At 33.1% G+C, this 14,300-nt stretch overlaps 1 protein-coding gene across 33 annotated transcripts in view; it reads right to left on the bottom strand.

The window, feature by feature from the left end:
* kcnma1a (potassium large conductance calcium-activated channel, subfamily M, alpha member 1a) overlaps positions 1-14,300 on the bottom strand; it is a 368,217-nt gene that overhangs the window by 44,727 nt on the left and 309,190 nt on the right. For 19 of the 33 annotated variants that reach the window (XM_087278365.1, XM_087278370.1, XM_087278341.1 and 16 more), the window contains one exon: positions 1,922-2,015. In XM_087278365.1, coding sequence (XP_087134491.1) covers positions 1,922-2,015 — 94 coding nt within the window. Of the gene's footprint in view, positions 1-1,921; positions 2,016-5,460; positions 5,716-11,523; positions 11,557-14,300 lie in introns of all 33 variants that reach the window. The other 14 variants (XM_087278344.1, XM_087278354.1, XM_087278349.1 and 11 more) reach the window with 2 other exon arrangements.

The following is a 14,300-nucleotide window of genomic DNA, read 5'->3' as shown; positions in this document are numbered from 1 at the left end:
AAAATCATATTTAAAATTGTAGCTTATAGTACATCTACTTCAGTTGTCCTTCTTTTAAGGAGAGTTTTTATTCTATTTTACAGTAAAATGCCTTGTGGGTGGCATGCAGAGAAAAAAAATATGTTTAATAAAATAGTTTTTTTATTGTCTATATAACTGAAATTAAATAAAATAATGTTGCTTGAAATTAAATACAATATATACATCTATTTCAGTATTCCTTCTTTCAATGAGAGTTTTAATTCTGTTACAGTAAAATGTCATGTGGGTGGCATGAAAATAAAAAAAAAAAGTTTTTTTTTTTTTTTTGTAATAAAAAGAGGTTTTAAATTGATTATATGACTAAAATAAAATGTAAAATATTGTTGGAGGAAATCAATACAAATAAAACAGTTCAATAAAAATATGTGCACTAGTCATTTCTTATAATGCAAATATTAAAATAATCATATTTAAAATTCAGTATTTGTTCTTTCAAAGAGAGATTGTATTCTATTTTACAGTAAAATGGCTTGTGTGTGGCATTCAACAGAAAAATATATGTTGTTAAATAAAGAAAGTTTTTTTTTTAATTAATTATAACACAAATAAAAAAAATGATAAAACAATAATAAAGTTGCAGGAAATTACATACAAATGATACAATAGAATAAATTAAATGCAAATAAAATCATATTTAAAGTTAATTTATAGTATAGCAGTAGTTTACAGTAGGTCGGTGGCATGCAACTGAAAAAAAAGTTGTTAAATAAAAAGGTATTTTTTCATTGATTATATGATATAAATATATCCACTAAAATGCCTTAAGATGGCACACAACTGAAACAAAACGTATAATATATGAAATAAAAATATATAAAATATAAAATGAATTATTTTTTAAATGATGTTAAATGAATGGTAAATTATTGTAATTTGTCAAAACTTAATTCAAACAAAAGTAAATATTACAAAAGAAATGTGATACATTAAATAAAATTCTTTTTTGAATGTATGATGATGTTACAAAAAAATAACTATACATCACAATAAAAATATCTGAAAAAATAATAATAACACTTTTAAAATGAAAATTGTATGCAACATTCATGCAAAGTATCTGCTACATTTTAAACAATTATCAAAGTATTAAATCAATCCTGCAACGTAAATCTGGCATTACATTAGAACTGTGAGGATGTGTCTAACTCGGCACTAAATGACAGAAAGGGCTCTTTTAGAGTCAAGCTCGTTAACTATCAGTTTGCAGAGAGTCGTCCCTTCGGCAATACTTTCCCTACTCGACGATGAGCCATGGAGGCCATTGTCTCTGCATTTTTTACAACCTCCGCATAAACGTCTCCTGGCCACATGAGCGGAAAAGCAAGTCCTTTTATCAGTCAAAATCAATTAGCGGCATTATAATTCCGGCGGACAGGATAAAAGGAAGGTAATATTTGAATTCATTTTTGATTGCGATGATACATTTCACATATGGCCTTAAGTAGGAAAAACACTCCTCACAGGGGTTCCCACAATAGATGAAGAGCCCCGAGGCGAAGTAACCATGCTGGCGTCTCTGATTGGTTGGTGCCGTCATTAGTGCCACCGCTGTTTAAGAAGTACATGTGGACGGGACTGGGGGGAGATGACAGCTGAGACTTTAAAGCAAGAGTATTTTTCAAACAGCTTTTCATAGCTGCTTTCATGACAGAAATATTTCAGCTCTATCATTAACCGCTGACAGGCTGACAGCTCAAACGCCTCGGCCTGAAAGACCTGCTCTCCCTCCCTCTTTCTCTCTCTCTCCCTCTCCCCATCCACACTTTCTCTTTCCTCCTTCCACTCTTCCAATCCCCTCCATCCCAGCTCCATCCATCCTGCCTTTCCCACTCTCTCTCTCTCTCTTTCCTTTTGAAGCGTCTCGAAATCAATGTCTTACCTCATCATTTTGGGCGAGCAGTTGGGTGAATTTCGCATGCCTCCGTTGCGCTGCTTCTTTTTGGGTGACAGTGTTGACGGATGCTCATCTTCGACTGCAAACACATGCAAAGAGTGTCAGACTGTGGACAGCTGGGATTGTAAAGTGTGCTGGAGATGACATATTAAAGAACACAAAAGCCAACACTCAATCAATCATTGCCAACAACAACGAAAGAAAAAAAGGTGCAGTCAAATCTGTGAAGACCTCCGAAAATAGAAAGAGAAACAGTGTTAGTGTGGACAGAAGTACACTTAGAGAGGAAGGACAACCATTAAGTTTTACACCTCCGAATTATCGCTTGAGTGTGTATTGATGTGATCAACCTCTTTTTTTTACCTCTCTGTCATTGTTTTGGAGGGCACAAGCTGGAACAATGACAGAGCGGAGCAAAGAAAAAAGGAATTGTTATTAATTTATTGACTTATATGGATGCCTGCATAGTGAAATCAGTGGTGATCAGTCAGAGAGTGGTTGAGCGAGTCTGTCCCCCAAACCACAATCACCCTGAACTGAGGTTTCTCGTGCCCAACCACATCTCCACGTAACATCAGAAACATGTCTTGCACGAGTTTTTAAACCACCTGGATGTTGAGATAATGATATGCTGTAATAAAATTAAAGGAATAGTTCACCATGTAAAAAAATGAAGATGTCATTTATTTATCCTCGTGTCATTCAGTATGACTTTTATTACGTCAAGGAGCGCCACATTTTGATTTTGAGAAATTTAAATGCTACCCGTTTTATGACGCTTGAGCTCCATGAATTGCTGATATTAGATATAATGGAGATATTAGATTTACTTTGTGTCTATATGGAAAAAGTGAAGCACGTGGGGCCATTAAAAATGCACGTTTTTTCACCGCGACTCGCCTCATTTTATTTTGCAGTCAGCCGCAGCATGTTGTCAACCCCTCCTTGCTTCTGAAATAAATGTGTTGTGCTTCACAGAACATCCACCATGTGGCACATCGAAACTACAGAAGGTAATTTGTATAGATATAAACTATTTTCATTTGAAGTTTAGCAAAAGGAAACTAAAAGTGTATATAGATTTATTTTGTTGTTATTGCTCTTTATTTATTTATTTATTTTCTGGCAAACTATTCCTTTAAGTTGGAGAGAAAGCATTCGGTGCGTTTTCTATCCTGAAGACATACTGTACTACCGATATATTTATGATGCATTGCTACATTTAGAATGTGTTTTGGCCTTTTTTGTGCTAATACAATATGATTCCAGTTACCTCTTACGATACCAGTTATCAAGCAAAAAATTGTTTACTAGACCGACCTGTATTAGACACAAACTATTAGCAGAAATCCAAACTCGTCAACACTGCAAAACTTGTTTTAGTGTCTCTGTTAAAAATACATAAAAATAAATGAATCCGCACAGCAGAACATTAAAATATTAGGGACGAATACAGCAAACGCATACACTTCTTCATCTCAGATTCCATTTGTCATCTAATTGCTCTAATAGAAAAAGCAAATTAAGCAAAAAAATAAATAAAAAAACCTGCTGTTTGCATCTTCACCAAATGCCAATGCTTGACATTTGCAATTACAGTGCAGAAGCAGCAACATGAGACAGTAATCAACTTTAAAAATACCACCGGCGATAAGATGGCAGTGCTGTTTTTTTTTTCTGTTACGTTATGGTGTCCTGGCTGGACCGGACCGCTCTCTCCTGCCCTTGCTCCTCCAAATTAGGCTGTGGAGATTTACGAGCTCCAGTGGTGCCCTTCAGTAAGAGGCTTAACAATGAAATAACTCCACCTGCAACACGGCCATTTCAGCAAGTCTCTGCTTGTTCCAAATTACATTACGCCACTTTTACAACCTCAATCAAAATAGGATCAGTCCACCAAAGTGTGATTGCTGTTCCAAACCACAGGGCAGCAGGAGATCAGGCTGCTTTTGTGTGGCCAATCACAACGATTGAGCTGGACATCCGTCTGCGCCACTTCATACAGACAACAATGAGTGGATGCAAGCTTAAAGTGCAGCAGAGATACAACTGAAGTAATAGATGTTTTAAATGGATGTTTTAAATAAGATTAAGACAATATTGGAATATATTTACAAAAAAATGTATAGCTTTAATTCTAAAAACTTGGTTTGCATGCTAATATCAAAAAGTAAAACAAAATATATGGATATAATCAATTAGCAATATTTTATAATTATAAATATCTTAATCTTAAGTATTTTTTTATAATTATATAAAATAGTATAAATTAAAATTTTACACTTTTACAATATTTTACTGCTTTGACACAATCTGCATTATAAAAGCACTATAGAAATAAAGATAATTTGAATTGAAAATATACATTTTATGATTAAGTAATTTTCATTATTATTTAATATGTTTATGTTATTAAATAGTTTCCTAATAGTGACTAAAAAGAAAAAAAAATTATATATATATATATATATATATATATATATATATATATATATATATATATATATATATATATATATATATATATATATAACTTGTCATAAATTATATAAAATAAGTATTTTTTATAATAATAATTAGGTAATATGTTTATGTAATGAAATTGTTTCTTAAAAGTTAACAAAAAGAAAAAAAAATATATACAAAATATAAAACTTGTCATCAACTATGCAGCACTTTTTAAATTTTCAATTAGTTTTGAAATTTGCTTTGTAATTTAGGAGTAAAGATGACTTCCGTTTATATCAAATATAAAGCGTTTTAATATAATTCTAAACATCTTATTTCTACAGCTTGTTGTGTCTATGAAAACAAGCTAAAAATGAGAATTCAAAGTTACATAACATATCAATTAAAATCTGTAAATAAACAGATTTACTCATATTTTTAAAATTTGCTTTGTAATTTTAAAATAAAATGATTTCTCCATTTTTATCAAATATATTTACAGCCTTATTCTAAAATTCTAAACATTTTTATGTCTACAGCTTGTTGCATTCATAAAAAAAAAACCTAAAATGAGAATTGAAAGTTACATAAAACATTTAAAATCTGCAAATAAATCCAGAATAAAAACTAAATAAATAAATAAACAACATAAAATAGAATTAAATCATTCCAAAATAAAATCAATCTAAGGTCTAAATGTCTGTAAATAACACTGAAAAGTCTATTAAACTTGATCAAGTGAAAAACACTTTGTGTGTGCAAACTACTGCCCCTATTATTCTGATTTAACTATAAATGTATTCCTAAATTTGTTCCCAACTTTACCTTAACCACATGAATAGTTTCAAAAAAACATTTTATAAAAAACAATACGTTTTTTTAATGCTAGTACTTTGGTATGCTAATGTCACCTATATGACATTGATATACGATTAGTTACACTTGTAATACAGTTACTCAAACACACATACATACATTAACACACAGGGTGTACAATAGGCTGGAGCTGCTCTACATGCAGGGCCTCATGCAGGAGAAGGGCTGGTCTGACTAAAGCGTCCCCAGGCTCCACCTACAGTGTGCGGAGGAACGGCTGCCGGGCCGGTAGCGGTATTTTTCAGGCAGGCTGCGAGCCCGGTTTAGGCCAGCCGGGCTGAGGAGAGACAGCGAGGGTGGCGCTGGAGGGAGCAAACTTCCTTTACGATTATTAACAAGAGGAACGGCAGTCGTGGAGGAGTCCACAACCAGCAGCACACGGGGCAGAGGAACAGCCACACTGCTGACCGCATTCACTGAGCGCTTCTCAAAACTCACTCTAACCTCCTCCTTTACTGTCAAACAGTGGAAGACAAAAACAGCGACACATGAGGAAGATGATTGAAGGATGACATGCTGAAGCAGAGTGTGCATTGAGAGAAAACTAAACAAAAATTGCAGTTTAAAGATACACTTGTCAGATTATTTTTCCCCCAATTTCTGTTTAACAGAAAAAAGATTTTTTTCAACACATTCCTAAACATAATAGTTTTAATAACTTATTATATATATAATAACTGATTTATTTTATCTTTGCCATGACGACAGTAAATATTATTTTACTAGATATTTTTCAAGACACTTCTATACAGCTTAAAGGTACATTTAAAGGCTTAACTAGGTTAATTAGGTTAACTAGGCAGGTAAGGGTAATTAGACAAGTTATTGTTAATGGCTTGTTCTGTAGACTATCAAATATATAGCTTTAAATGGTGTTTAAAAATTAAAAAACAAACTGTGACCATTTCCTTGCTCTATTAAACCTCAACTGGGAAATATTTTATAAAGAAAAAAGAAAAAAAAAACTGTATATTGTTTAACTTTTTTTTACAAAAATTATTTTAAAATACTTTGTTTTAAAAAAATATATAACAACTGATTTATGATCTTTTTTAAAGTTTAATAACATCGCAACTCATTTCAAAATGTTTTAACTTGTACTTTTGTATTAATTGTAATACTAAACACTCTTAGAAATATATTATTGTGAATTATCATTAGCTTCATAAGGTTTAAATATGTATTCATAGTTTTTAAAAAACAAAAATTTCCTTTTTCAATTTCTGAATCATACAACAATCCAACAAATGATTCAAAAACATCCAAAATATTATTCACAGATGTCTTACAATTATATTCCAATATAAAACTCATTTAAAAAAACACTGTAAAAAATTATCTTTATAAAGTTTTTGTATTAATGTTAGTTTTTTAGAGATTAAAAAAATCAAGACTCTAAAAACAGTCAACCATCCAACAAAGTGTAGAAAGAGATTTTTTTTTTTCTAATTTTTACGTATTTTAAACATTCTAATAAACTTTAAAACTTGCAATGTTTCAATAAAACAGCATGAACTGTATAAACATAATTATTAATAAATAAATATTGTTATTTTTGGGGGGTCACCCTAAATGACTTTGATTTAAAGAACTCTTTTCATAAAAAACACAATTATTTAAAACTTTAAAGCACTTTTGATCAGAAAGTTATTGAAAACATACTGCTATTAACCATATAATCAAGTTACTAGTCATAGTGAAATCCTTTTTAAAAAAGAAGATATTAGTCACCTAAAAGCACATGCCATTAGTGCTTATAAACTAAATATATTATGATTAAAACATTGCAGCGTTCATAATTTATCAGCGAGCTGCATGAGAATTGCATAAATATTTAAGTATGAAAATACAAGTTGACATGATTTTCATTGTTGAGCCATTTATTTCCCCTTTCGATTACCATTTACAGACAGATCCACAAATCTGTGTGCCATAAATGCAACCGCCGCGTGTCTGAATAATTGACGATGACCCCTCCGTTTTATTAAACACTACTTAACCACTTGGCAAGCGCTTTAGGTGAAATGTTCAATATGACATTTGCTTTTCCATTGCTAATAAACATTAATTAATTAGAAGCACTTTCTTCCTTGCCTGCGCTGCGACAAGACAGAACAAAAGCATGAACAAACTATTCCTGATAACAGTCAGCATGAATCAGCTCACAGTGCAGGTGAAGATGTGCTCACGCAAGACAATCTCTTTACATTCTGCCTCAATATACAGCAAACGACAAATCTAAAAAAAAAAAATGTGTAAAAAATAATACCTCAATACAACACATGAGAGCGTCTCAGATTAAGGCTAGACAATACAGGCAAAACACAATTTTTCCGTTCATGCACTTTTGGGCTCAAATCTAACATAAAGATAACATTCAAAACATACTTTTAATAATTTCAAAATGTAATAATTGATAATGTCTAGCTGTAAATGTATGCAATACTGTGAAGTTTATTTTATTGTATTTTATTATTTTTATTAGTTATTTTACTTTACTATATTTTATCTATTTCTGTTGTAATTTTATTTTAATTTAACTTGTTAAATTTATTTTGGCTGCAAGGTTCATTATGGCATAAAATATAACCTTTATTGTAAAAAAAGTTTTGTTAAAGCTTGGGGAAAAAAAAGTCTTTGTCCGGTTATTTGCAACATTTTCAAAATTATGTACATTATGTACATGTACAAACATTTGACTACTGTGCTCAAAAATAATATATCTAATTATATATATTATAATTATATATTATAATAATTATATAATTTTTTTTTTTTTTTTTTACTGAGGGGATATGTCATTATAGCCTATGTGTAATTGGCCAGTCATATACAACCAACAACAATATATATAATTCTTTTTTTCTTTTTTTTTGTGTTGTTGTTCTATACACCAACACAATTGTGCAAGATGTGCTTTAACGGCAGATTGTCAGCTTTAATTTGAAAGTGTTAACATGCAAATCATGTAGGAATTACAACAGTTTGCATATGTGCCTCCCACTTGTTAAGGGTCCAAAAGTAATTAGACAAAATAATAATCTTAAATCTAACTTTCACTTTTTAATACTTGGTTGAAAAATCATTTGCAGTCTTTATCTTTGGTTATTTGCAACATTTTTTTTAATTATGTAAAAACCTTTGACTCTAATATGCTCAAAAATAATAAATAAATAAACAATAGAATTGTGAACCTGACAAATCCAAATTGTCTGGCTGTTGAAAGCATTCTAAATTATTGAGTAATAAAAATACATTTACAAAATCCCATTTTTTACTCTAATGTAAACCATAACAATAATAAAAGTGTCTGTGAATCTACAATTAAACAATTAAGTTCATTTAAGCCTAAGGTCTACAGTCACACAAAAAAGTCTTGGAGTTAATTTTAACAACGAGTTAAAGTTTGACAAGCAAATAAATTCAGTCGTCAAAAGTGGTTTCTATCAACTAATGAACACTGCCAAATTGAAGTCTTTTCTGTCTTTTAAGGATTTGGAAACCAAATTTGTAGTATCTCACCAGTTTTATCATCCCTTCACTGGCTCCCAGTCAAATCTAGGATTCTATACATGTTATTGTAATGTTTTTTTTAAGGTTTGAATGGTCTGGCATCTACTTACATTGGTGAGCTTTTTCATTGGCACACTTTATTGAGGCCAATCAGGTTGGAAAACCAGTTTCAGCTAGTTGTTCCCAAATCAGTTAAAATCAAGAGGTGACAGGGCTTTTTCTGTCACAGTCCCTCATCTGTGGAATGGTCTGCCTTTACATATCAGGTCATGCTCTTCTTTTGGTTCTTTTAAGTCTCATTTAAAAATCACTTTCTGTCTCTTGCTTTTAAATTGCAATTAATACATTTTAATCTGTTTTACATTTATTAATATATATATATATATATATATATATATATATATATATATATATATATATATATATATATATATATATATATAATAAAACTAATGTATAGATTTTGTATGTTGGTCATTTTGTAAAGCACTTTGGTCAACATCTGTTGTTTTTTAAAGTGCTCTATAAATAAAGCAAACAACAATAACAAATGATATTAATCATCATCTTCATCATCATCATCATCATCTTGAACCTCACTTCATTCAATTTTCTAATTTTTTGTATCATTTGACCATTTATTACACTATTTTAGAAAACCTGCACTACACAAAAAACAATTCTTAATGTAATTATGTAATGTCATTATTATATTGCTTAAGTATGATGAGAACTATTATTATTATTTTTTTTTTTACACTTTTCAACTGCAGTGTCTTGCATTAACCTGCAAAAGGGATCACAAAAACAACAATCCGCAGTTTGACAGAGATGACGTTGTGAATACAAGGGACGCAAAGTGTTTGAAACGGGAACTGATCAAGCTCACCGCCTGCCACCCCAGCTATAAGACTCCAGCCCAATGCTATCTACATACAAGGCAAGAGGTTAACCAATATCTGGTGTAAGTAGAAAAGCAGTTTCCGCCCGCTCCCCAAACCTTGCTCAGAGCAATAAATAGATGGTTATTTGTGCCGTCAGCTGCCGCATAGATTTAAAGGCCGCCACAGATAACTCCTGGATTCATCTGGCCCCTGTCAAACATGAGCAGCATTACACACAGAACATCCGCTCTGGCACTTTCACTGTGGATTTACAGTAATCCAGACGGCAACTGTCCCTTTATGAGATGCAAATCCTGTGACGAGCCGCAATTGTGCATTCTTATCAAGGCCATTGTTAAATTATACAAAATACATCTGTGAGGAGAAAGCGTTTTTAAAACTTTATTTCGTGGCTGATCTAAATAAATGAATTGTCTAAATGAAATGAAAAATCTGGGGTTATTGTAGTTAAACTAAAATTCTATCTATCTATCTATCTATCTATCTATCTATCTATCTATCTATCTATCTATGGAAATAATTCTAATTTAACAATTGGTTAAAATTGTTTCTTGATTTTCTTTAGATTAAACTAAACTAGTTGATTCCTTCTTTTAAGACTAGCCATAAATTCTAATAAAGTGAAAACACACTTTCCCTCACATACCTATTCTGTATAATTTAACAAGGAATGGCTTGAAAAATCAATTACATTCAATCCAACCTAATTATTCAAGTCTGCAACTGATTTTCTTTTGGTGTATATTGTTTTAAGCTTGTAAAAAGTACACAAATGTCTTCATGGCACTAAAATAACACTGGTATACATACAACCAGGGGCGGATTTAACCAATGAGCAAGGTAAGCGGGACACCTGGGGACCCCAATAAATGTCTAGAAATATAAATTACACTTCTAAACTATATAGAACATTGATTTTCTACCATATTTTGTTAAACAAATACAATTTTAACGTAATGAAATATTATTTAATATACAATCAAATATAATACTATTATAATAATGTAATGTTATGTAATAATAATAATTTAACAAAATAAAATATTTATCATGGAACAGTCCAGCAGTCAAATTTATATATATATATATATATATATATATATATATATATTAAAAAAAAAAGTAGATTGAGTGATATATTAAAAATAAAATAGAAAAACAGCAATATAAATAAATATTAAGTAAAAGTTGAAAGGGTGCATTTCAGGACTTTGACCCTATGGCTGGAATTGCTTAGGGCTCCAAAATCACTAAATCCGCCCCTGATACACCAAAGATAAACATTAACACTTTCAGATGCAAAAATACCAGAAAACAGTTAACAATTTAACCTAAAAAAAAAAAAAAAAAAACACCTGGCAACATATAAAGAGCTAACAGTAACATCAGCTGGTGACACGTTCACCTAAAACACATCCCACTATGAACCACTGCATTCTCGTTTTCCTGGAGTCTTAGCGCCATCTGCTGTTCGTGGCGTCACAACACACAAACATCTCCACAAGCAAGTCTGCAAAACAGCATTTCGAGCTATTCAATCATCCCTCACAAGGACACAGAGCTCTTTATGCAACATCTGGATTTCATATGGATCCCTCCATTCAGCACCTGACCTTTCTCATGCACATGTTTTCAAGTCGATGCATCTGACCAGAACCCAACGCCGAAAAACTGTCATCGCGGCCCCCCTTCCCATCAATCCCGGCAATCTACAGAGAGAGCTGAGCCGGGCAGCTTTTGTGCTGTAATTCTGGTCGGAGGGGGGGGGGGTCAAAAGCAAAGAGCCAAAGCAGGCAGGTTGCACGAACCAATGAAGGAATGAGGAAAACAGAGAAGTACACTTACGTGATCTGACATATCCGTTAAACTTATATTTGGCTGAGGAAAATGAGAGGATATAAAGAGAGAGAAAGAAAGAAAGAGAGAATGAGGGTGAGACAGACAGCCGAAAGACAGTACATCACACTTACACAAGGACAGAAAGGAAGACAAGTCAAGTTAACGGCAGTTAGGATGATGAAGATAATGATGATTAAAGAAACAACAAGAAAAAAAAGAGGGACGATTGGTGGAAGGATTGGGCTTTAATGAAGCGATGAAATTCAAGCTGCCTGTTCAGCGTTTCCACAGCATGGATCCATTTTAAGAGTCAAATGTTGGATTGTGGGAGCGAGGCCTATGATGAACATACTGCACAAATCCTAACAACCTCAACAAGGATCATCGTGGCATTTGGAGTTCGGATGAGGAAGAGAGAACGCTTTGATAGGTCATAATTTTATTCGCGACACCCGGTTTGATGAAAACCAGTGAAACCGATCAAACAGATGTTAGCAATCTTGAGGCTTAAGCAAATAGTGAAACAACAAATTACAGATGTATTCCATCACGTAACTGCTTCTGTAGAAATTAAATGCTGCCGGCTGATCATTTCTGATCAGTAATTACTATCTTGTCAACTGCGGATGAATGCCAAACTGAAGGCATGGCAAGAAGGCAGAATAATGATGATTAACTGAACAAATGTGTGACAAGGAAAACAACCAAATCATTAGAGAACATGAACTGATTCTTTTGTATTGGTGAACTGTCTTTTCATGTTTATAATGAAATGTATTTTTGAAGGAAAATAATAATATGACAAGAAAATATTCAATGGCATACAGTTATAGAATTTTAGAAGTTATATTGGTCCCTCCTGGTCTCAATAAACTCCTAAATTGCTTAATAATAACTAGAAAATTGGTATTGGATTAACGATGTAGAATATGTGCTTTATAAGTACAACTAAACAGCAGATATTTTAATAATAGCCATTTAATAGTTCAATAGTTAACAGCGAGAATTGTTACCAGTATATTAATATCACAGTATATCAACTTACATTTTCTCTTTTCTCTTCTCATTTATTTAGTTAGATCTTTCAAACAGCGTACATTTTTTGTCCCCAAAAATTGCAGCAGACAATTACAATGTACAGTGCTCAGCATATGGAGTAAACACCATTTTGAGGATGAATATTTGTATCCCTTTCCCAGTAAATTTAGGCAATGCATTTTGGTGCATTTAAACAAAACACATTAATTAAACAGATATTTTTATTAAAATAATATTTTAGTCACTGAAAATCTTTAGAAATAGAAAAATAATGCATTGAAATTCATGTAAAATGTTGCAAAAAAAATGCAAACTACAAAATGTCAACAATTTTATTTAATTTTTTATTTTTTATTTTGCTCTTTTAAAATGTTGTATTTAAAATGTTTATCTTACAAATACATTTGGATGTAATGGGTCTAATTTATGGACCATTATCAAAACTTATTTTGTTAGATTAGCTCTAGATTTGCCTTCAGTCTTGACTAATCTAATGTATATGCACAAATATAATATTGTAAAGCTTCCTTTAGAACATATTAAATTAAATGAAAGATTTGTGGGGTGTACTTGTAAACACTGAGCACTGTAGGATGCTTTTGGATGCATGAAGCTTGCTCTGTGCTACAAAGTCTCATCTTTTGTTACGAGTACTGTATCTGATGCCATAAAGGTCAGAGCGCAGGCCCAGGGCAGGGCGGTGACACAAGCGCTCAAGCAGGAGCCTCACGCCGGTCCTGGCATATGTCGCTTGCGATCTGCGGGCGCAGGAAGAGTCGGCCGACTCTCTGGCTAGCATCTGTCCTACACGGCGGAGGGGATGACCGGCCCTGCTCCTGCCTGGTGGTAAGAAACTGTCAGCTTAAGTTTCATGACACACCAGCTGAGCTGGGGAAATGAAAATGCAAACATAATTTTCATGTCAGGCTGCATAAGAGCCAACGGTGCTGAGTTCCACCCTGCAAGGAGCGGACAAGATCCCTTCTATGGGCTGCGCCGCCCGGTTCCGCCCCTGCCGCGCTCGTCACATCCTTGCCAACTCCAAGAACCAACCAGATTACGCAGGAGGAGAGAAAAAAAAAAAACGTCCCAAAGACTCAAATAGGAAAAAAAGGAGCTGTGACCTCTCTTCCTCTCAGTATGCTAGGCGATTGTTGTTTACAAAACAGCCATGTCTAGGATTGCCCTGCTGGAATCTTCCTTGTGAAGCCTCATAAGTTCAGAACAGGAATTAATACCCTTTGTGATTCTGAGCACCTTGAGAGTCTTTAAAGCTTGTGTAATGAGGGGATAAGTCTCGGCAGGTGGAGCAGAGGGACTGTTATTGTCATTGTAACTTAGAGTAGAGGCAGCTAACTCGTTCAGGATATTTGCTCCCTAAAGCCTGCACTTGCAGAGATAACAAACTCTTCTTAATAGTGTGCAGTGCACCAGAGCTATAATGAGAGCTCCGTTGCTCCCTACTACTCGTCAACGACTCTCTGGGCTTTGACTGCAGCCAAAAGAGAACAAAAGAGAAACACGACTGTGTCGACTATTCGTGCATCTCATTTTCATTCAAATAATTCTTTGTCTGGTTTTGGCAGAAAGGTGCATTACCATCCTGAGTGATGCATGCACGTAATCAGAACAAAAAGTGCATGAGGGCTGTTTAAAAAAGTGCCCATCAGGGAACATTACTTCTTTAAGACAGAGTGCATTTACTGCCACGCGTTTCATGCATTCAGCAAAATTACGGCATCCAG

Source organism: Danio rerio, chromosome 13 (genome assembly GCF_052040795.2).
Source record: "Danio rerio strain M-AB ecotype USA chromosome 13, GRCz13ab, whole genome shotgun sequence".
Classification (NCBI taxonomy): domain Eukaryota; kingdom Metazoa; phylum Chordata; class Actinopteri; order Cypriniformes; family Danionidae; genus Danio; species Danio rerio.
This window is presented reverse-complemented; position numbering and strand designations above follow the sequence as displayed.